General features: G+C 35.8%; 1 protein-coding gene across 1 annotated transcript; it reads left to right on the top strand.

Annotated features, from left to right (window-relative positions):
• The first annotated feature begins 2,873 nt into the window (after nt 1-2,873).
• Nucleotides 2,874-5,018, top strand: LOC145592189 (uncharacterized). The gene is made up of 4 exons (XM_081648649.1): nt 2,874-3,476; nt 3,525-3,686; nt 3,799-3,889; nt 4,384-5,018. The coding sequence occupies exons 1-4, from the start codon at nt 2,874-2,876 to the stop codon at nt 5,016-5,018; spliced, it is 1,491 nt and encodes a 496-aa protein (XP_081504775.1).
• Nucleotides 5,019-25,766: the final 20,748 nt, after the last annotated feature.

Below are 25,766 nucleotides of genomic sequence, written 5' to 3'. Positions count from 1 at the left end.
ACTCCAGCCCATCCTAAGTCTAACGCACTAGAGGCAAACCCGGCACAGCCACAGGCCTCTCAAGCTGATTTGTTCCTTCAACTGCTCGAAGAAGGTCGTATCAAGCCACTACCTCGTCGAGCAGGAGCTATCCTGTTGGGCCAAATATCAACAAATATTGTCACTATCATCAGTTACATGGCCATGATACTAACGAATGTCACGCCCTCCGTTGGTGTATAAAGCACACAACTGGAATTTCCTGCCCGAATCAGAAAATGTCCATAAATGCCCTTTCCATTTTGACACGCGAAGACAATCCCACTCTTTTGATTGCTCGTCACTATTCGGAAAAGATATCTCAACAAGACTACAAGAAAGATTGTTGAAAATCCTGAAGCCTAAGGAATCTCTACATGGGGAAGGAGGCATCCGCAACAACATGGTGATCTCTATCTTACCCTCCATCAAGAAGGATGAATAAGACGGGTAGTATGAACTTTGTAAACCAAGCATTTTTTTCTTTCTCTTTATATTTTCTTTTGGTACAAAGAACTACATACAGCTTGATCCCCCAAAGCACTATTTCATGATCATACACAAAAATTGTACTTGCACGCACATTGTTATTGGGGTACGTAGGCAACTTTGATCGAGTGCAGCTGTTTCAAAAAAAAAAATCTTTTTTTCTTCCATTATGAACTACGACGGGTTTGATTCTCCAAAAAAAAAAGGAGAAAATGCACAATCTATCTGGAGATACGTAGACAGCCTTATGGCACGACCCGAAATAATTAAAAGATTTTTGGAATGAACACCTTGCTAACTTATCTAACTTAACAGATTTCTTTGTTCTTGCATGCATTTTTACATTTATCATTTACTTTTTATTTTTTTATTTTTTTAAAAAGGGAGGAAATCCTAATCTCAAGTATGTCATGTTTAGGTATCCTTCGCCAACCTATGACTTACCAAACTCGAAAGTCTACTCTACCCCTGGATTCCATTCAAGAAATCCAGGATCCAATACCACAAACACTTACCAGAGGACTTCAATTAATGTTGAAAGTGGGTTATGTTCCAGGAACTGGTTTAGGACGGAATGGCGAAGGCATGAGGCACCCAATCCCAATAATTGATAAGCAAAATCGTCATGGCTTGGGTTTCGATGAAAAAATGAATTCCAATGTTATGAAAAGGAAGTCTCTCACTTTGAATGGGCAATTTGTGTTACAAAACGACACTGAGCTATTTTATGAGTTTCCTGAACCTTGGTGTGACTTGGATAAAGAAAGAATTCTCCCTGGGTTAGAAATTTTCTTTGCAGAAGCAAGGAATGAAGAATCTATTAAGAAATGGTTCGATAAGAAACCGATATTTAAGAAAGATATTGATTGGGCTAACCATCTGAAGCAAGGAGTTCTAAGAGGCTTGTTTTCACCAATTTCTTATTCTGAAGTCCATTTTGATCCCATTACTCTCATCACTCCAATAAGAACAAAAGTGAAAACAATATCCGACCCAAAACTCAAGAACAATTCCTTCCTTTCCCCGAACTATATCCTTTTCAATCCTCTTCCTCAGACGGTTATGAAACTGATAGCTCATCATCTAGCCAATCATCTATCCATACATGGCATGATATCTCTTATCACGAAGATATCGAAGGAATTGCTTGTAAACATATTTGCATACAAGAAATCGATCTTGATCATGATGCATTTTCTAATAATGAACTTTTCAATGAACCTAAATCATGTGTGACACCCATGGAAGAGTCTATAACTGTAAACATAGGTATGAATAATGATGTAAAAGAAGTCAAAATAGGATCGACCCTTTCCCTTGATGAGCAAAATGCATTCATTATTATACTTAAAGAATATGTGGATGTGTTTGCATGGTCCTATGCTAATATGCCTGGTGTCGATCGTGATATTGCTGAACATCGTATACCACTCTACCCCGATAGCAAGCCAAAGCAACGAAAGCTTCTTAGAATGAAACCAGAAGTTAGTCTCAAAGTTAAAGAAGAAATTCAAAAGCAGCTTGCTGCCAACTTCATCAAACCAATCAAGCATCCCGAATGGCTGGCGAATGTGGTAGTATTGCCCAAAAAAGATGGAAGGGTCAGAGTATGCATTGATTTTAGGGATTTAAATTCAGCATCACCAAAAGACTATTTTCCACTACCCCACATTGATGTTATGGTTGATAACACTGCCGGACACGCCATGTTTTCATTCATGGACGAATTCTCACGATACAATCAGATACTCATGTCGGAAGAGGACATGTCGAAAACTTCTTTTATTACCCCTTGGGGAACCTTTTGTTATAGAGCAATGCCCTTCGGATTAAAGAATGTTGGGGCCACCTATCAATGGGCTGCAACGACGATTTTGCATGATCTCATCCATGATATTGTGGAGGTCAATGTTGATGACATGATTGTCAAAAGTCATGATCGTGAGACGCACATTGACGCCTTAAAATCATTCTTTGACAGAATTAGGAAATACAATCTGAGACTGAATCCTAAAAAATTTGTATTTGGAGTAACTTCAGGAAAACTTATGGGCTTCGTTGTGAGTCAAAACAGAATTAAAGTCGATTCTGACTAAGTAAAGGCCATACAAGAGCTTCCTCCACCAAGAACGGAAAAGGAGATTCGGGGATTTTTTGGTAGAATCCAATATATTAGTACGTTCATATCACAATTGACAACCCGGTGTGAACTTATATTCAAGTTACTTAAGAAAAATGTTCCTACAAAATGGAATGACAAATGTCAGGCTTCATTCGATTCAATGAAAGAATACCTCTCCAATCCTCCAGTTTTAATGCCACCAAAGCCGGGGCAACCCTTGATATTATACCAAACTATCACGGAAATGACCATGGGAGCTCTTTTGGCACAATACCAAGAGGGTACAAGGAAGGAAATAGCTATCTACTACCTAAGCAAAAAGTTCCTTGAGTATGAAACTAGGTACACTCCTTTGGAAAGAGCTTGCATTGCCCTCATTTACGCAACGAAGAAGCTTCGACATTATCTGCAAGCACATACTATTTATCTAGTTTCGAGGTTAGATCTAATCAAGTACATTTTTGAGAAGCCAATCTTGAGTGAAAGAATAGCAAGATGGCATGCGATATTGTTAGAATTTGACATTCAGTGTGTGAATCAAAAGTCTGTCAAAGGGAAGGCTATATCTGAAGCTTTGGCAAATGGACCTATATCAGGTGATGAATTTGATGATGATTTTCCAAATGAACATATTTTCTGTCTTAGTACGTCACAATGGAAGATGTATTTCGACGGAGCCTCTAATAGAAGGGGCAATGGTTCAGGGGTATTATTAATTGATCCTTACGGAGTACATATTCCCTTCGCTGTGAAGCTTATTTTCCCAACGACGAATAACACGGATGAATACGAAGCTTGCATCTATGGAATCAAAGCAGCATTAGCAGCTGGTGCAAAAAATCTCACGGTATACGGTGATTCTTATCTCATAATTTCCTAGACTATTGGAGCTTAGAAAGTTCGGGATGAAAGGTTGCAAATGTACACGGAGTATCTTCAACAATTTATCCCACTATTTGAAGAAATAGAGTTCAAACATCTCCCTCGCGAGCAAAACAGTTTCACCGATGCTTTGGCAAATCTTGCGGTAAATTTGACTTGGGACGATGATATGAAGGTACAGTCGGTAACGACTAGAAAAAGAAATTCCAGTGGTTAATTTTGAACCAACAATTGCTCTATTAACCCAAGAAGATAATGAGGACACTTGGTATACTGATGTTGAGAAGTATCTAATCGATGGAGAATATCCTGAAGGGAGTCACAAGAAGGATCAATTGGCTATTCGAAGGCTAGCTTCTCATTTCACAATATTAAAAGGTTTGTTGTATCATAAAAGTTTCGATGGAAACTTGCAATTATGCATCGATGGGGAACAAACACAAAGGATCATGGAGGAAGTACATGGGGGAGAATGTGGGCCTCATATGAATGGACGGATGCTTGCTCGGAATATTCTTCGAGCAGGGTATTATTGGACCACCTTGGAAAGTGATTGCATCCATTTTGTACGAACATGTAAAAAATATCAGCTATTTGCAAACCTTAATCATATGCCGCCTGTTAGCCTGAATAATTTTACTTCGCCATGGCCCTTTTCTAGCTGGGGCGTAGATATCATTGGGCAAATACATTCGAAAGCTTCGAACACGGGCATCAATATATATTGGTTGATTATTTTTCAAAATGGGTGGAGGCATCATCATATTCAAAACTAGGGGCAAAACAAGTTTCAAAATTTGTGATCAATAACATTATATGTCGGTATGGGGTACCTTTTGAAATTATCTCCGACAATGGTTCTCAATTTAAAGGTCATCTTAAAGAAACCCTTGAGAAGTACAAAATCAGGCATCACCAATCATCGCTATATCGTCCTCAAACCAATGGAGCTATTGAAGCAGCTAACAAAACCATCAAGACGATAATCGCCAAGATGACGGATAGGGCTCGAGAATGGCCTGATAAACTGCCCTATGCACTGTGGGGATATAGAATTTCTATCCGAACGCCAACTGGGACTACTTCATATTCTTTGGTATATGGAATGGATACACTTCTTCCAATCGAAACAGAGATTCAATCGCTTCGCGTAATGAATGAAAGCGAGATATCTGAAGAACAATGGTTTAAAGAACGATACGATGAACTTTCTTTAGCAAGTGAACGAAGGTTACAAGCCCTCCACAACATTCAAATTTATCAAAGACGCATTGCTCAGGCTTTTAATAAAAAGGATAGGGAAAGGAACATACAAGAAGGAGATTTGGTACTTAAGGAAAATCGAGCACCGATTCATGATCCGCATGGAAAGTTTAAGCCAAACTGGTCTGGTCCATTTCTAGTCAAACATCTTACACCGACAGGAGCGGTAAAATTGATGGATCCGGATGGAAATGACTTTGTTCATTTCACCAACCTTGATCAGTTAAAAAAGTATTATGCTTGATTGGTATAGTGTTGTATTTGTGAGATTCGCAAAAAAAAAAAAAAAAAAAAAAAAGAATGTGAATCTCCTACTAGCTTTAGATAGGTATATGTGTATCATGTTGAAGTTTAGATTTCATTCATGTTTGCATTGCACGCTTAAGGGTCGTATAGAGATATTCATTATTATTAAAAGATCATGATCAAGTCGATACTTAACAAAATATGATTACAACAAACAAACAGTTTTTCTTTTATTCAAATATAACACAAACTCCCTCACTTTTTGGCGAGATTACAGCCATTTTTTTTTCTTTTTTTTTTAAAAAAAAACCATGAAAACAACAACCATGTACACCATGCCCGAAAGACCATTGCCTTTGGATATGATTTCTTCTTTTGGAATTAAAAATACACAAACAAGGGAAACACGAGTACAAGTATTGAAGTACAATAAGGAAATCCTTCTAAGGATTTGTTTAAGCATCGTCCTCGAAGTCCTCCAACAGCCATGTTGTGTAGGACGCGGTAGGAACATCATCTACAAGAACTGGAAATGTTGGGAGCATTCGAGCAAATTTCTATACACGAGATGATGCCCTAAGAGCTTCCACATTACCAATTTCATAGGTGGTACAAGGTACCACTGGGAGCTCATGGAGTTTTAGGAGTCGTTGGAGTTGGCCCGCTTGTCTCAAGCATCTCCAAGGAAGATAGAAGGTGACGTGACACAATCCTGGGAGTTGAACACCTCTGCGCCTGCTAGTGCTAATTGTTATGGAATCTATGTTGAGAAACGAAATGATCCATTACACATCAGCTTCGGCAAAAAGGTTTGTCCATGCACCATGGTTACAACATTGACGGAATATAGGGAAAAAACCTCTCTCCCGAATATGTCGGGTTTGGTAAGGAATTCGAATAGGTGGTCTAGACAGCTTGAATTTCTCACATAACCAAAGTTGAAGCACAATTGGACATCCTTTAACGAAACCCCCAGATTTTGTTTCAGATGGTCAAGCCCCATCATAAGTTCCCCTAGGATAAGAGGCCCTAAACGGTTCCCTGACTCAATCTGTGACAACAAAGAAAGGCAGCGAACATGACAGGAAAATAATGATTCTTTGAGTAAAACAAGGCCAAGCAATAAAAGGATTCAAGCTCTTTCTTGGCACTTTTGAAAATTTTCATTGTTGAGAAATTCCCAATGAGATAAAGAGAAAGCCTCAAGGAAGTTCTCCAACATTAAAATGCCAAGCAGGCGATAATTGCTTTCCATATTTAACGGTATACCTAGCAAATCCCTCAAGACCGCATCAGTTGCCCTTGGGTCAGCAGGTGTAATCACACGGCCTCGTTTATGAAGACCTAATAAACCCTCCACTTCTTCCAGAAGAGGAGTCATTTCCGTCTCTCCAAAGCGAAAAACATGGCGTTCTTCATCCCAAAATTCAACTACAGCATGAATCATATCATACCGAGGTTGAATAGCTAGGAGAGGGGTGATGATTCTGGTAAAGACACTAGTATAAGGGGAAAGGCGAGGTGGGGAAATATTTTCTACCACCCTTTTTAGTTGAAGCTTTCTAGCTCCACTGATTTCATTGATTTCCTGATGCATTGCATTCATTTTTCTTAAAAAAGGAGGAGAGAAGAAATAAGACTTAAGAAGCTTGAAAGAAGAAGGAGGGAAATGATTTGGTGTAGAATGAATGAACATCACCTCCCTTTATATAGGGATGGTGGTGATAATGGTGCCAGGAAGAAAAGGCCGAGAGAATTTGCTTTTCCGAAAGCTCAGTACAAACCACCTGATGTTTTTGCATCCGAAATCCATAGGATATGTTCTTTCAAGAATGATTGTTATTTTCCCTCAAACTTATGCAAATTAGAATTTTGATCTTTGCCTTGAGGATCTAATAAACATCCATCTAAATTAGACTAGTGCAAGGTTAAGCCAGTTCTTCAACTACACCTAAGCCAACATTTGTGTTGGTTGAGTGAGAATTTCACTCTATTTTTTAGCCAGATCTTCAACTACACCCAAGCCAACATTTGTGTTGCAATTGAGTGAGAATTTCACTCTATTTTTCAGCCAATTTTTCAACTGCACCCAAGCCAACATTTGTGTTGCAATTGAGTGAGAATTTCACTCTATTTTTAAGCCAGTTTTTTTACTGCACCCAAGCCAATGTTTAAATGAAAATCAATTAGGATTTTCCTTTTTTATTCTTTTCAGAAACATACATTAAAATTTTGTGTCTTTTCTCAAACATTGATTATCGTTTTATTTAAACTCAATCAATGTGGGGAAATCTGTAGGCACCAAATTTTGATCTTACTTTTGTAATTATTACTATTATTATCTTTATTGTTTTTGTAAATAATTATTATTATTTTTCTAAATATTTTATAAACTTAATACGGTTTTTTTTATTATTTAAAACAAAGAAAACGAGCAATAATAATGATTTTTATTCATAATTTCCAAAATACATGTTACAATTTGTACTTCTAAGCTACTAAATTACAAAATATTGAAGTACAGCTAACACCACATGCATTTTTACCCTGCTCCACCGAAGTAATTTTCGGGCTTTACTTGTGAATTAGCAAGTAAATTAATGCAGCCATTAGGAGGACCTCTAGCCCCACAATGTACATGAAGTACACCCGTATCATCCTCATGTCTTCCTCAAAAGTAAAGACAGGTTGATTTTCTTGGTTATCTTGAAACATGGTGGCTGAAATTAATGGCGTTTTTTGTTTGGTTTTTTCGGGTAAGGAGGGAGATAGAAGAAGATAAGAATTAAGTGGTGAATGGAGATTTTGGATAAGGGTAATTTTCTTTTTATAGTAAAAAGTAGGCAATTTATACTGTATTTTCATACAAGTATATGTATAATAATTGTATAAGTATAAAGTACAATATTTTTTGTGTTGCCAGGGGAATATGTCATTTTGTTTATAAACAAGCATTGTTTACTCCTTTAGAGTATAATAAGTATATTTGTATGATCACTTAGATTGTTAGAGTATTTTTTATTTATTTTTTTTATCTAGTGATTTTTGCGATTTGTGTGATACCCTATTATATGACCAGTTTACCTAGTCCGCTACTCTAAAGACTCATGCCCAACCAATGTAGGGAAATGACAAACATTCCCACACCTAAATAGATACTACATGTTGTAGTGCTAAAGGGACCTCCTTTTATATATGCTTGTTAAAATGTCATTGTCTTTTTATTCCACAGTTAATACTTGTTCCGATAAATACAAGTTCGGACCAAACCCGTCGATATTTATCTAGGTGTTGTATGGACGAGAGTAAAAGAGGGATACGTATGTATAAGTGTGTATGTTTGTTACGCGTAGCTTTAGATGAATAGTATATTTTCAGCGTTATTTTAGGATCTAGCTTTTTCATTCTTTCTCTTCGCTGATTAAATGCATGGCTTTCTAACATATTGTTTTGGCCATTTTGTTTAGTTGTTTTGCATTACTTTTTTTTTCTTCTTCTTTTTTGTCTTTTATCTTATTTTTTTATGATTTTTTATTCAGTCCATGCGGTAGGTTCCATCTCTTACTTCTTCATAGATCCGGTAGGGGCCTTCCCAATTAGGAGTTAGCTTTCCATGCTCGTTGGCCCTACCGATTACCTCCATTTTTCGTAACACAAAATCCCCAAATTTCAAGGGCCGTTTGTGTACTTTTTTGTTGTAGGCACGGGTCATTCTCAGACGGTAAATCTCATGACGCAAGGTGGCATTGCCCCTGCGTTCCGGGAGTGAGTCCCATGCTAGCCACATGGCCTCCCAATTTGCCTCTTCATCGTATAGCATGACTTATAGAGTCGGCTCATAATTCTCGATGGGCAAGACGGCTTCATCACCGTATACCATGAGAAATGGGGTTCACTAGTCGCCCTTTTTCAGTTGTCCGGATGGCCCATAGGACATGAATTAATTCTTCAGCCTATAAACCACCGGCTCTTTCAATTTTCTTTTTGATGCCATCTGAGATGAGTTTGTTGAAGGCTTCAACTTGGCCGTTTTCTTGGGGTCGGCCGACTGATGCAAAATAATATGAGATCCCTTGATCTCCCAACCAAGTCTTGAGTAGAGGCGTCTCAAACTAAGGACCATTATCGAACATCATAGACATAGGTACCCCGTACCGGGTGATGATGTTCTTCCAAATGAAAGAGATGACATCCTTTGTCTTGATGCTCTTGACCACCTCTGCCTCCACCCACTTGGTGAAATAATCCACAACAACCAGAATATAGCGCTTTCCGCCTGGTGCAGGCGTATAAGGACCTAAAATGTCCATGCCCCATTTAGCAAACGGGACTAGGCTGTGGATTGCTATCAGGTCGGTTGCCGGCTGATGGATGAGCTTGCCAAATCTTTGGCACTTGTCACACTTTTTTACCATCTCTATGGCGTCTGACTCAAGAGTAGGCCGGAAGTAACCTTACCATCTAGTCCTGACAGCCAGAGATCCGCTTTTGGAGAACTTCTTTCCCCTTTTCCGGGGTAATACACTTCAAGAGAGGTTTTAGGAAACCCGCCTTGAAGAGCTCTCCGTTTCTCATCTCGAAGTTTGCAGCACGTTTCTTTAATATGGCTGCCTCCTGGGGTGAATCAGGAAGCGTACCGTTTGTCAAATACGCCCGGATGCCATCCATCCAGGTAGAGCTTCGGTCAAGTACTCCAATGGGTTCTTCCTCAGATATACTTCGTTTTTCCATAACTTCCCAGAAGACTGACCGAGGCGTATCACAGGAGGCGGAGGATGTTAATTTCGACAGTGCATCCGCTTGATTGTTTTCAGACCTGGGCACTTGACTCAGATGGAATTCTTCAAGTGTCCCAGCTTCAGTTTTGACCGTCAGAAGGTATTTGATCATTGCCGGATGGGTGGCTTCATATTCACCATGGTATTGGCTAACAACCAACTGAGAGTCAGAGCAGGCGTCAATTTTTGTTGCCCCTGCCGCCTTGCACATGCGGATGTCGGCTAGCAGGGCTTCATATTCTACCTCATTATTTGAGGCCTGGAACTTAAACCGTAGTGCATACTCATACTTGTCCCCCTCAGGAGACTGACAGATTACGCCTGCACCACAGCCGTTCATAGTAGAGCTCCCGTCTACATACACTTTCCAAACCTGATCAAGGTTGTCTGGAGCAACCGGCCTTGTCATTTCGACAATGAAGTCGGCAAACGCCTGACCCTTCACTGTCTTTCTTGGTTCGTAGGTGATTTCAAGACTTTGCATTTCAATAGCCCGCTTGAGCATTCTGCCGGATGACTCCAGGGTTGTCATTGGCCGCTTGAGAGGTTGGTCTGTGTAGATCACAGCCGGATGTGCCAAGAAGTAAGGTTTTAACTTCTTGACAGCCATGTAAAGGGCGAGGCCAAATTTTTCAACCATGGGGTACCGCAGTTTAGCATTTCTGAGCACATGGCTAATGAAATAGACCGGGAGCTGAATGTCGTCTCTCTCAGCAAGGAGAACGGCATGAGGGCATGGTCTGAGACGGCTAAATACATGTAAAGCGTCCCCTTGGACAGAGGGCTAACATGCCTTGGCAAGGAGTGTAAATGTTCTTTCAATTTTTAAAAGGCCGCCTCTGCATCATCTCCCCATTCAAATCTAGTCTTCTTCCTGATTGCTTGGAAAAAGTAAAGGCATTTGTCACCTGACCGGCTGAGGAATCTCCCCAACGCAGCAAGGAAACCGGTGAGCTTCTGAACTTCCTTGACAGTGCGGGGTAACTTTATGTCAATCAACGCCTGTATCTTCTCGGGGTTAGCCTCTATCCTCCTTTGATAAATTAGGAATCCGAGAAAACTTCCCAGACTCAACACCAAAAACACACTTTTTGGGATTTAACATGACTTTATGCCACCTGAGTGTGGTGAAGGTTTCTCGGAGATCAGCAAGGTGATCCGTCTGCAGCTTGGATTTGACTATCATGTCATCAATGTACGTCTCTACATTCCTCCCAATTTGATTAATGAAGACTGTATTAATCATTCGCTGGAAAGTAATCGGCGCATTCTCCAAGCCAAACGGCATCACTGTATAATAAAATAACCCCTGATCAGTGACGCTCCCTTGCCGTCTTCTGATCTCCGTTGAGGGAGCCAATAGAGCCATCATCCTTTTCATACTTGAGCAGCCTGAGAGTTGGGATGATGACGGCCTTACACTCGTTCAGAGTGGGTCGGCCTAGAATGATGTTATAGGCGGTCAGCTCTTCAACCACCAAAAACCAGACGATCATGTGCAACCCTTTCCCCTTCTGCCCCAACCAGATGGGTAGATCAATTTGTCCGACTGGGTGCACGACCCCTCCCCCAAAGCCAACAAGGGGATGGGAGACGTCGCACAGGCTAACCAGCTTATAATTCAACTTGGACAGACACTTGTAGCTAATGAGATCAAAGGAGGTACCAGTGTCAATAAGGATCCGACCAACCAGCTGGTTGGCGACCTTACATTCAATGACGACCGGGTCGTCATGCGGTCGGCGGACTTTGCCCCGATCCTTCTCAGTGATGAGGACGTTTGGGAAAGTACCGCCGGTGGATGCCTACCCACCATCAACTGAGTGGATCATCTTCTTCAGATGATCTTTGGTACCCGGAACGGTCGGGCCACCACTGGCAAACCCGCCTGTTATTGTGTAGACCGGATCCTTGTCGGTGTTAGAACTACTAGTAGTCTGGGGGTTCTTTTTGGGACGGTTGATCAGAATCTTCAACTGCCCAGACTTCTTTTCTCTTTTTGCTCTGATCAGCCTTGGGAGACGGCTGAGCAGACCGGCTCTCCTTTTGTTTGTCAGGCTTCTTGGAGTCTGACTGATTGCTGGACGTGGAGAGGTCGGTTGCTTGTATGAAGCTCTCCGCCTCTATCAACTCTTCTTGAAGGGTGAAAACCCTCTTTTGACAAGGTCAAACTTAAAAGTTAACCCGTCCTTCAGACCCTTAAAGAAGTTTGTATATGCAACTTCGTCAGACAGTCCTTGAATTTGGATTCTCACTAGATTGAACCGCCTGACGTAGGAGTGGAGTCCTTCTCTCTCCTCCTGCCAAATAGTGCTCAAGTCAAGACTTGTTTTCTTGGCAGGGATGTTCATCGAGAAGTTTGAAGCAAACAAGAAGGCAAGCCTCCTGAAGCTAAATATACATCCGGCAAGCAGGTTGCCAAACCATTGTTGGGCTATGCCCTTCAAGGTAGCCGGGAAACATCTGCACCACATAGCATCCTCCAACCCCTGCATGTGCATAAGGTTGGAGTAGGCCATGAGGTGGTCCTCAAGGTTGGAGGTACCATCGTAAGCACCAACCAACACATTCTTAACCTTGGCCTGCTGTGCCGCCTCGGTTATCTCCTAGGTGAACGCAGAAGTTTGCTCACCAAGTTTGAGCAAACGGAGCTGCCAGTCCAAAGGTTGGACATTATATATCGCCTGTCCTCCAAAGAGGGTCGGCTGCATGAAATGAGGAGTGTATGGTCCGTATGCCATCTGAGGCACATACGGGGCATTCCGAATCATCTGAGGGCCAGAATGGACGGAATTGCCGCCTGTATGGCTCTCATGCAAGGACTGAGTATTCCTTGCGGATGTATTCTTGAAGCTGTCTGGAAAGCTCGACGTAGAAGCTCAGCTGCTGATTCCGATTTTGCTCGATGACATGTCGAGCATCAGTGAAGTTTTCTTGCTGCCATCTGGCTGAACAGCTCGGATGACCTTCCTTGTGCTCGTCTGGGGCAGAAGGATCCTTTTCCAGTCAAGGGCAGGCGTAGTCTTCTCCTTTGGATGTGGAGTAGGCTGCCTATCTCTGACTGATTTCCTCCTCGCAGCTTGAGGAGTTTTTTGGTCGACTGACCCTTGCTAGGGCCAGCCGTCCTTTTTTCGATCAGGTCCTTGATCTCAACCTTGAAACTTGTCATGAATTTCATGAGTTCGTCTCGGGTTACTGGAGCCTGACCTATTGCCGCCTTGGTATTACCAGGTGGTGGTCCAGCAGACTTTCTAGGACCGGCTTCATTGTTTACTCGTTCCAGTTTATCTCTGGAACGGATGTGTTTAGCAATGAGTGACCCATCTGTGGCCACATATATTTCGACGTCCATATCGTGGTCATCTTTATGGTCTGTAAAGACCTCCCCATCGACCAGACGACGGCTAGGGGTCTGGCTGCGGTACAGACTCTTGAACCATCTTTGAGGTACTCTCCCCACAGACGGCGCCAAATGTTTTGGGTGTCTTTGTCCTTCGGGAGAGTTACAACTCGAAGACTGGCCTGGTGACGCCTGTACCGCAAAATAACGGAGACTCCGGGTGGTTGGAGCTCCGCCTCCGACGATCAAGTTAGAACGTGTTGGAGAATACGAAAAGGTGCGGAAAAGTAGAGTGGGATCTTCTCGGATTCCGAGATCAGGTGTTTTCTCTGATGTAAAAGAATGTAGGGTTGTTGTAATAAATGTATATCTCCCATAAATGGGGGAAATCTCCCTATTTATAGGGTCATTGGGAAAAGTGCCCTTTCTTAAATCATTCTGACCTAATTTGGTGGGCTGCGTTGTAATACGGCTTTCTCGGGATTTGGGCCAGAAAGGCAGCCTTTTCTCCCATTTGTTTGGAGTGACACGTGTCATTAGGTGAGAGATCCATTTGGGCCTCCCAGAGGCTGACATGTGTCAGCTTCTGATAGGGCCACGTGTCTTGGGTAATTTTACCCAAAACATATACAATTACCTTTGATTCAACTCCATTATTTTTTTTTTTCTGTTATATTACCTCTCTACAAGAACCCTAATTTTTGTGTTTAATTAACTCAATTCATTCTTTCTCTAATTGCATCCATATATATCAAAGTACCAAAAATTCAATTTAATGGATACTAAATGAGAAATATTTGTTATGTTTTCATATCTAACTCTACTAAATCGATGATATAATATGTGTACAAGCGTTGTGGCAATTATATGTGATGTGGGTGAATCTTGTGACTCCATTGTACTTGGTTAAGTATAAAAGTGAGGGAATGACTTATAAGAAGCAGACATAAGAATTTTAGATAGAAATATTATGTTAAATTTTTGAAGAATTTTCTTTAAAAAAAAATTTAAGGAGTTGAATTAAACGTGTGTGTGTGTGTAATATATATATATATATATATATATATATATATATATATATATATATATATATATATATATATTTATATAGGGGAGGGATCCGGTAAGAACCTTTCCTTATATAAGAACCCTAGTTATATAAGAACAATCTAAGCCATAGGATTAAGTTACTTTGGACGGTTAAGATTAAAACACATATCCTCCCTCAAACCCCTAACCCATCGTCCAAAATTTTCTCTCTCCTCAAATCCCAAAATCAAACATAAATTGCAGCAAATTGAAGAATTTTTGTTCAAATTTCGCATAAACAACCTAAATTGCTCAAATCAGGTACTATTTTTTTTCGATTTTGTTCAAACTTTCATGAAATTCGCATAAGGTTCAATTAGATTATGCAGTTTTTCGATTTGATTTTTGCGATTTTATTTTTTGCGATTTTTGTGACTTGATTTTTGCTATTTAATATATGCGATTTTCTGATTAGATTTTCATGAATTTAGCATGAGTTAAAGTCGATTGATTGCTGGAAGCAGAACGCTAAGTGTTTGATGAAATGACTAACAGAAAAGAAAATTGAAGAGGTTTTCATGCCTAGTTGCTGTGTTATTAAGTTTGTATTGAGATTCATTGTTTTTCGACAATTTTGTGCCGTATAAGATTGGTGATTTAAGGTTTTTTTTACTTGTATAAAGTATTGTATTGAATTCTAATTATACTTATTATGTTCTAAAGATCTACTATGTTCCAATTTTTTTTTTTTTTTTTTTTTTTTTTTTTTTTTTTTTGGTGAAAGATGAATAGATAGCTTTGAATATGTTACTTTTGATCTTTGATACATTTGATGTTAGTTCATATCGACCAAGGTTGTACTGGAACGTTATTGGCAATCATAAGCCTACTGTTCTTGGGAAAAAAAGGCATTTACCAGTTTGTTGTGCTAAGTATTATGTAGCAGTGTACTTATTTTAATTGCAAGTGGTACAATTTTTCTATTGCTAATTGATAGTAAGCATGCAATTCTAGCAGATTTTCTTGTGCTTGTGTCAGCTTAATTGCTGCACTTTTGGTTGCTATAAGCTCATTTTCCATCCAAAAATAATAACTTAATAAGGGCTTACTTAGCAAATATTAAAGATACATAATTGCCAGTGGGTATTATTAAAGCTAGTGCCAATTATTATATTGCCTAGTTTCAAGTTGGATGTGTTTTTAGATTTTGCAATAGCCAATATATAAGTCAGTTGTGTTTGCATAACCTAACACGTACAATACATCATGGGCAATTCCCAAAGCCATATTAGTTTAGAACAAAGGAGAAAAAAATCAGAAAAAATAAGAATAAAATTTAGATATAAGCAGAAAAAAAATTAGAACATAGGAAAAAAAATTTAGAACATAAGCAGAAAAAGAATTTAGAACACAGGAAAAAACTTAGAACATAAGTAGAAAAAAATTTAGAACACAGGAAAAAATTTAGAACATAAGTAGAAAAAAATTTAGAACATAGAAAAAATTTAGAACATAAGCAAAAAAAAATTTAGAACATAAGAAAAAAAATTTAGAACATAAAGTTGAAATATTTTAGAACATAGTAAAAAATAATAAATCATAAGAAAAGAAAGAGCATATGAAAAATAATCTAAAGCGTATATTTAGAACATGAAATCAATTTTAGAACATAGGGGAAAAATTTTAGAACATAGGCATCAAAAATTTAGATCATATGAAATCTAAATCATATGTTTAAAACAATGGAAAAATTTAGAACACATGTTTAGATTATAGTGAAAAAACGTTAGAGCACAAATTTAGAATATAGAAAAAATTTAGAATTTAGAACATACAAGTATTAAAATATTTTAGAACATAGAAATTTAGAACATTAAAAAAATTTAGAACATAAGAATTTAGAACATAGACAAAAAAAATTTAGACGATATGGAGAAAAATTTAGAACATAGATAAAAAATATTTTTGAACATAGATAAAAAAATTTAGAACATCGAAAAATCAAATAGAATATAGGCCAAAAATTTTAGAACATAGGAAAAAAATGTAGAACATATGTTTAGGACATAGACAAAAATTTTAATCATATGTTTCGAATATAGGCAGAAAAATTTAGAATATAGAAAAAATAATTTTAGAACATAGGAAATAATTTAGAACATAGAGAAAAATATTTAGAACAAAGTAAAAAATTTAGAAAATAGGAGCAAATTTTTCTAACATTAATGTTTATGTTTGTGTTCTAATCTATATATCTACGCTCCATAAGTTTGGAATTTATGTCTAATGCGTTCTAAGATTATAACCTAAAGTATGATTAACATGTTTGGGTTTAATCGACCTACAACATTGTATTTGGCATCACTTGAACAGAAGCAGTGAATTTGAAATGCAGTATAATATTTTTTGAGAGGGTGCATCATATAAATTTGAACTCACAAATTTTGAGCACATAGTAAACCAATAATTTCTAGCTTTTAATATGATTTTCTAGAAGGTTGCGTTTTTTTTTTTTTTTGTATTATTCTCTAGCATGTGAGTCAATTGCTGCAATTCGTGGTGTTGTTTGTGGGTCAAAATGGTGGCTGCCATAATTTAGGATGGTGCAGGTCACCGCAGGGGCTGCTGGTGGACGTGAAAGCAGGCCAATCTGCTTATGCAGCGCTACTGGTGGCTCTATTTGCAGGTGGTTGCGAGGTGAATTGGTTGTTGGTGTCGTTGTTGTGTGGGAAGTCTGGGTACTACTGTTCGTTGTTTTGCAGCTGCTATGGTGGTGTTAATTTGGTGGTGGTTGTTGGCTATGATTGGTGGCAGAGGAATGAGAAGGTTGGTGATGTTGGCAGAGGTGGAGGGTTTTACGTGAAGGAGCAGCAGGGGCAGGCCGAATTGGGGTGGCTGTGAGTGAGGGGTATGGATTAAGCGTGCAACAAGTACTTCTTTTACATATTTTTAGATGAGAAAAAATGGTAATGAGGTGGATGTGCTTCTTTTACATATTTTCCATTATTGATTTTTATATCTTTGGAAAGAAGCCCATAATCTATTACTCATTAGCTGGAATTGTTATACCATTTTGTTGTACTTATCTTTGTTTATTTATATAATCGACATTGTATATTTGTTATACCATTTTGTTGTACTTATATTGTTCTACTTTTTAAAATGATGGGTTTCATGAACCTAGTATAGCTAGAAGCAATATGTACTTTTCTTAGTTGCTTGTAACTTCCATGCCCTATTATATTTGTGCCATAGGCTGTGAAGTAGTGTTTTTATGTTAGAAGTTAGAACATAGGAAAAAAAAATTAGAACATGGGCTTATAAAATTTAGAACTTATGGGAATAAAAATTTAGAACATTGTAATAAAAAAAATTTAGAACATAGGAAAATATTTAGATTATTAAAAAAAATTAAAACATAGGAAAAACAAATTTAGAACATGAAAAAAAATTTAGAACATAGGCTTAAAAAATAGAACATAAGAATAAAATTAAAACATAGGACAAATTTTTTGAACATAGGAAATAAGCACATAAGAAAACAAATTTTGAACCTAGTTAGAAAATGTTTAGAACATGGCAAAAAAATTTAGAACATAGATATAAACATTTAGAACATAGGTTGATTTTTTTTTTTTCCAAAAGTAGTAGTTGTGTTGGGTAATTTCACTAGTTTGTGAGCATGTGTAATGTGTTGGGTATTCGAGAGTTATGTGTTGTAGTAGTAATGGGGGCATTTGAGTTTCTACATGTGATTGTGTTTTTTCTCTAATGGAAGGGGTGGTGATCAATAACAAACAACTAAAACCTATTAGCTCAAGTGGTAAAGCACTATGCAAATGCATAGAGGATGTAGGTTCGAATCCTACATAGGCTATCTTTATAAATAACTAAAAAAAACTTCAAAAATAAACCTAATTATTTCTCGTTATAGCCTAATTTAGAACATAATGTAATACTTTAGAACATATGGAGAAAAATTTGAACATAGGTTTTGAACATAGATTTAGAACTTAGGAAAGAATACTTCTTTATGTAAGAACACTTTACACTCTATGTTCTAAGTGTAATCCTATATTTTGAATCTTTTTTTGCTTATGTTCTAAAATTTTTCTACTTATGTTCTAAATTATTCCTTATGTTCTAAAATATTTTTGATCTTATGTTCTAAATTTTTTTGCTTATAATCTAACTTTTTTTTCTATGTTCTAAATTTTTTCTACTTATGTTCTAAATTATTTCTGCTTATAATCTAACTTTTTTTTTCTATGTTCTAAATTTTTCTACTTATATTCTAAATTTTTTCTTATGTTCTATATTTTTTCCCTACATTCTAAATTTTTCTTGTGTTCTACAAATGAACCTACGTGGGATTCGAACCCACATCTTTTGTGCTTTTGCACAATGCTCTACCCATTGAGCTAGTAAGCTAGTGTATATAACATTTGAACTCAAACCTTTACTTACACTACACTAAACTAACTCATCGACACAATTGAAGAATAACCCTTATTCAAAATTACATTCACTTGGATCCCAAGTTACATGGAGCCTAATCACTAATTATTATAGCACCACTTGAATTCTTTGCCTAATCAAACCAACCTATTTCCATGTGCACTACTCTCTTGAAGTATAATGTTCATATCCATCGTAGCAACAACAAAGTAATAAGTTCCAAGTGAATATGATAATAGTGATTCTATGCCAATGACTACAAACATAAGGCCCCTTCAATTTTTTTTATCCAGATATAAGGCGGTTTACACTACTTTCCCGAGGAACCTTGGCTTTAACTTTAAAACATATAAAACATAGAATAAATTTTAGAACATATAGAATAAACTTTAGAACATAGAGAGAAAACTTTAGAACATAAAAGAAAAGTTTAGAATATAAAGGATAAACTTTAGAACATATAGGCTAAATTTTAGAACATAAAGGGAAACTTTATAAAATATAGGGTAAACTTTATAACATAAAGAGTAAAATTTAAAATATATATGAAAACTCAAATACATAAAGGATAACTTTCACTAATAGAAAAGTGTAAATGGGCACCGGTTCAAGACCGGTGTTGATTTTGTGAAGGAGATATATCAAGCTAAAGTAAAAGTAATTTGTATTATGCATATAAGACTATAAGAGTTTTGGCTAGTGTGTGAGTAAATAAAACAAAAGGTGTTGCAATACTTATGAAATAATCCATGCAATTAGTGGTTACTAAGATTTCATGAAGCATGGGACACATTTTGGCAAAGTTAATAATCAGTAAACAGAGTTATAGTCCCACTTCATGCAAAGGAACATTATAATATATGATAGCAGCATAAGAAAAGCAAGACAAAGAAAAGGGAACCAAAGTTGTGCTAACAATAGTTCTTGGATTAGTTTACCCTTTGTGTGTGAAGATATCAGCATCAAGAAATACGAGTGAGCTATTGCTTCAAAGTTTGATGATAATTTATCTGAAAGATTGGCCAGTATTCAAAAGACCAAAAGCAATTGCAACAACTGATCTTCACTCAGCTTCATTATATAAGTTACCTGTAATAATCAAAGTCATTAGAAACACCTCAATTAAGGTTCCTGCACTGCTTGAAAATCAGTCCAAACAAACCAAAAATCACAATTGATTCCACCCATTTTACAATTCTACACAACACAAGGTCTGCTTAAAAGAATCCATTATCACTCAATTTGTTACTAAGTTGAATGATGTGGAGTGAACCCAAATATCAATCAAATAATAAATATTAAAAGAGTGAATTGCTGCCCATTCCTAGCTTAATTTAATTGCTGCCCATAAAGACAAAATTGAGCGAAATTGAAACTTCATGGAAGCGTTTATACGATACCCATTCCTAGCTTAATTTTATTGCTGTCCAAACACAAAACCAAACTAATTCCGACAACTACGAAACCACAATTAAGCAAAATCGATCTAATTAAATCGAACAAATTTTTTTTTACAAAAAACAGATGAATTGCAATTTTCGAACAGATAAAAAATGGAACAAAAAACTAAAAAAAGAATAGAAATCGCAAAAAAGGAACAAAAATCGCATAAAAATCAAGAAAAAAATTATCAAAATCGAATAAAAATTTCACAGAAAAATATAAAGCAACACAATCGAACACATGAATTCAATAAAAGAAAGAATAGTAATCATAAGAATAGAATAACAAACCTTAATTTCTGAAAGTAAACCCTAATATATTGAACGAATTTGCAGCCAAAATTATGAGAGAAAAGGGAGAGAGAAAGATGTATAAGGTTAGACTAGAGAAGTAGAGAGAAAAAAGATTATGCGTGGAAGAGGGAGGGTTGGGATAAGTTTCCCCTAAAATTACTAAAATGCCATTACTACCATATTCATTTTGGGCGATCAGATCTGCATGAATTCTACGGTTCAGATTGGTTCTTATATAGAGGAGGGTTCTTATATGAGCCTTCCTATATATATATATATAAATATATATATATATATATATATATATATATATATATATATATATATATATATATATATATATATATATATATATATATATATATATATATATATATATATATATATATATATATATATATATATATATATATATATACATATATATATATATATATATATATATATATATATATTGTTAATTATTCTATTAAATATTATTTGCTATCAAAAGTCAAATATAGACCAATTAAATTGAGTGGTATATGAAATGAAACACAATAGTTGGATAGAGAATTTGAACCCCACATGACTCTTGTACATATATTGGAATATTAAGTATGGCAGCATAATTGCAACCTGTATCTTCATCAAATACAAAAGCTAAAGGAAAGAAAAAAAAAACCAAAAACAAACTTTAGCTAGAAGAAAGAAAATATACCAAAAACAAACGTAATTGTTTTTTAGTATCATCAACTAGCATAGCACCCGTGCGATGCACGGCTTACAGATCTTATTAGTTATATTCATTTCACAAAATTTTAAGATAAAACAATTTAATGAGTAATAATGAATTTACTTACACAGATGTCTTAATAATGCATTTTTAACCTCTTAAAATAATGATATCTACTTTAAAGACAACTTTTTTATTCTTAAATTGAATGTAAAGTTTTTAAATATAATTCAACTCAATTAATGAACTACTGATAATCAATCCCTACATAAGTCATTTTTTTTCTCATTTCTACTTGAGTCACTGGCCACCTCATTTTAAAAATGATTAAACTCTGTCCACTAACTCAATATATACAACGCTTTTTCTGTGTGACTGGCACGGGTTGAAACACGCTAAAACACGAGTAACCCCTGACCGAGTAACCCCAAACTGATTGAGTGACCCTTGACCGATCGAATATCCCTTGACCAAGTAACCCCTGACCGACCGAGTAACCACTGACCAAGTAATCTCGGCCACACAGTGTAGCCAACCAGATATGAAACTTTGTGAACTCAATATATATGCTTGGAAAAATAATTTCTATTATAAAACAACATGATCATTGTATTAATATTGTATTTCATATATTACAAATAATGTCATATCTTTTTTCTATATGGCCTCTAAAACACTTGAAATTTAACATGTAACTTCTAAAAATAGGAATTTTTATATTCACATATAGCATGAATATAGTCACATCTTTTTATAGACATTTGATATGTTTATCACAATTTTTTGTATGCGGTCTGTTGTACCGTGCGACAAGGGTTACTCCAAGTTGTCGGGGTTACTCAAGTTACTCGGTCAGGGGTCACTCGAGTTACTCCTGATCGAGTAACTCCTCAAGTATCCCCTGACCAAGTAACTCAAGTAACCGTACCCCTGACCGAGTAACCCCCCGAGTAATCCATGACCGAACCCCTCAAGTAACCCCTGACTGAGTAACCCCTCAAGTTACCCCTAACTCCTTAAATAACCCTTAACCAAATTACTCGAGTATGTAACCCCTAACCGAACTCCTTAAATAATCTTGACCTAGTAACTAAAATGACTCCTAACCGAGTAACTCATGACCGAGTAACCCCTGACCGAGTAACCCCTCAAGTAACCATAGAACCGAGTGAACCCCTCGAGTAACCTCTGTCCGAACCCCTCGAGTAACCCCTGTCCGAGTAACTCGAGTAACCCCTGACTGAATAACTCGGGTAGTCTCTAACAAAATAACTCGAGTAACCCCTGCCACACGGTGTGGCCTGCTACACCAAAAGGTTGTTGTAGTTTTATTATGTATGTAAATATTAGTTCTCATATTTTTCTTTCCCTTGTGGAGAATTAAAAATATGAAATTATCTTGTCTCATCACCTACTAAATTTTATCAAATGATGAATCAACCTCATCACCTTTCTACCATATTGCATCTTCCACATCCAAAAATTTGCACGTCTAAAAATCTGAAAAGCCACTGCTTAGTATAATTTTTTTTTTCAAAAATTGTAACCTTTAGCTATATATGACCTTAGAAGGATGTGTAGGCTTGCCCTTAATTGTTTGATTAATTGTCTTTTTTTTAATTATTATTATTATTATTATTATTATTATATGTAATCATTTGATATTTTTATTGCACATACAAGTATATAATAGTGAAAAAAAAAATTATATGTATACAGATATAAGAGAAGTAAAAAAAAAAATGCATATTACTCTTACATATCACTTGTGACGACATATACAAAATATACAACGCATTTTCTATGCGACTGGCACACCGTGTGGCCGCTTGTAAAAAGAAATAGTATCGCCTATGACACCGACAAGTTAACCCCTATTTTACTAATTGATTAAAGTAGCCTCTTATTATACTTATTGAGTAACTCTTAAATAATTAACAAATAAAGTATCCCCTACTACGTACACTCACAGTGTAACCATTATAACACTTACTAATAAGTAAGCCCTATATTTTCCTCAAAAAAAAAATAAAAAGTAAGCCCTATATCACTAATTGAGTGACCCATATAACACTAACTGAGTAACCCTATGGTGGCTGCCCACATTGATGCATAACTAACACAATCAAACTTTGCATACATGTCGATGCAATAATTTGACTTTGTTTTTATGTAATTAAATATCAATAAAAATTATATTCTTTTTAATTATTAAACCTTACATCAATATCTATTTAACAACTTAAAATGATAAAATATGAATTTATTACATTTATAAAAAATAAAAATAAAAAAAAAAGTAAAATAAATAAACTACAATCAATGTTAATATTATAGATAGTGAAAAAAAAGTCTAACATGTCGGTTATAATAGAAAGAATAGAGTAAAAATTAGTGTCTAACTCTGTATTTAAAAATGAGAATTATAGTTTATATAAAATTATATATCAATCAACTTTTTTACAATTTGTAGTGTTATGCATGAGTGTGTTGTGACTTTAGTTGTCGAATAAATGGTTTGTTATAGGTTTAGCAAAAGTTTAAAAACTTGTTATAATAATTCAGAGATTTCGCGTTTAGGAGTTCTGTAACAAAATATTATAGCAAATGAATTTTATATAGCATGTATAATTTTTTTAAAAAAAATTAAGTATGATATACCTAAAATCAAATAGTAGAAAATTAGTAAAGTCATTATAATTGTATCACAATTTACATTTATTTTCTTAGAGGAAACACAATCTACATATTTATAAGCTATTTACGATTCACAACATGTCTAATTGTTTAAATATAAGCTAGAAAGCACATTATTATCAAGTTTGATCTTATTAGATTAAAATTGTTATAACTTTTCAATATATCAACTTTGTATAATTTAAATTAATGCACAATTATATAAAAAATATTAATGGTCAAAATAGTGAATTGGAGATCGTTTAAATGTAGCACTTAACAAAGTGGAGGTAGTACTCCATATTATATTTTTTAAACAAAAACTTTTGCATGCCTCCGGTTTACAATAACTTTATTGTACATCGAATATTTTGCGAAAATTGACCCTTTTTCGTACAAAAGTGACCCTTTTTCTTCTACAAAAGTGACCTTTTTTCACAAAAGTGACCTTTTTTTTACAGAAGTGACCCATTTTTTCACAAAAGTGACCCTTTTTTTCACAAAAGTGATACATATGCAAAACAAAGTATCAAAATCAACAAAAATAAACACAAAATTAACAATAGTCATGAAAAAACAGTACAATCACTCAAAAAAATCAAAAGTTGCCGCTGGAACCACCGCTAGCGACGCCAATAGCACTGAAACCATTGTCGATTCCACCATTTCCGACCATCTCACCGAGCAAAGCGGACCATCTCACCAAGCAAAGCGACGAAAAATTTACAAAAAAGAGTATAAACACTAACCTAGAGTAGAAACATCAACATCATCATCACCAGAAACCAAACTATTCTTCTTCACCATTGCAGAAACTACAAAAAATCCGAAACGACGAAAATCCTAAAATTCAAAACACTAAAAATTAACAAAATTGAAAAAAAAATGAGTAAACAATCAACTTCAAAGTCGAGAATTAAAGATCGCAGAGAGAGAAATTCAACTAGCGAACCGAGAAAATGAAAATCTCCAAAAGAGGAAAGAGAAAAAACAAAAGAAGATGAGAAGTAGAGGAGAGAGAAAAAGAAGATCGAAGAAGAAAGAGAAGCAGTTGAATAGAGAGGAGAGAGAAAATAAGAATTTTTTTTTTCTTTTACAGACACGTGTGAGCCAAAATTGGGCCACCCAACTGGACCTCTTTCTTCCAATTTTCACTAAATTAGTGTAAATCCGCCTTTAATGAATATTTTTGTTTTTTAAATAAGATATATAATTTATACACATTAGTATATTTGAGTGATAATCTACATTTAATATATAATCAAATATATCTTTTACTAATCCGTAATATAAACTCGACTTAAATATAAAAGATATGGATGGAGGAGGCCAGGGTGAGATCCATGAAGTAACTTGAAAAGGTCATATCCCACAAGTATAGTCTAACTTGAATTTTTCAGGATGAATAATTGGTTGAATTGAGTTTGATAATATTAGTGAGGTTGACAACAGAGCACAATTAACTTCAACATCATTAGGAATGGTGTTTGTAGCCATAGGAATAATGTGGGGAGGAAAAAAAATTAGGTTGAAGGAATAACCTGCTCTAATATAACTGTACGTGTGCTAATAAGGAAATCTAAAATATAATGTACGGAGTACAAAATAACAAAATATACTCTTCTTGAATTAAGCAATCTAAAGTCAAATGATAAGGACTAAATATATGCTGAAAATCCATGAATAATATTAATTGAGAAACAATATTAAGAAAGTCAACTCGGAGTATCTTTAATAATAGGATATTTGACAATTATACATTTTTCCAAAAAAAATTAAAAAAAACCTAAAATAGGGACACATGGCAGCCATGGAGCTAGTGTACTCTGTTTTAGTATAGTATATAGATACTATATACTAAATAATCACCATAATTATCCCAAAAATACACGTATCACGTCCACAACAAAAAAAATTCTTTTAAGTTTTTTTTTCCTTAAAAAATAATAAGATGATTGATTTAAAAAAATAAAAGAGAATATACAACCTAAAAATTAGAGCAATAATAACTATT

The sequence above is a fragment of the Chenopodium album genome, chromosome 18, assembly GCF_948465745.1.
Source record: "Chenopodium album chromosome 18, dcCheAlbu1.1, whole genome shotgun sequence".
In the NCBI taxonomy this organism is placed as follows: Eukaryota; Viridiplantae; Streptophyta; class Magnoliopsida; order Caryophyllales; family Amaranthaceae; genus Chenopodium; species Chenopodium album.
The sequence above is the reverse complement of the archived record's forward strand: the minus strand, read 5'-3'. Positions and strand labels throughout refer to the sequence as shown.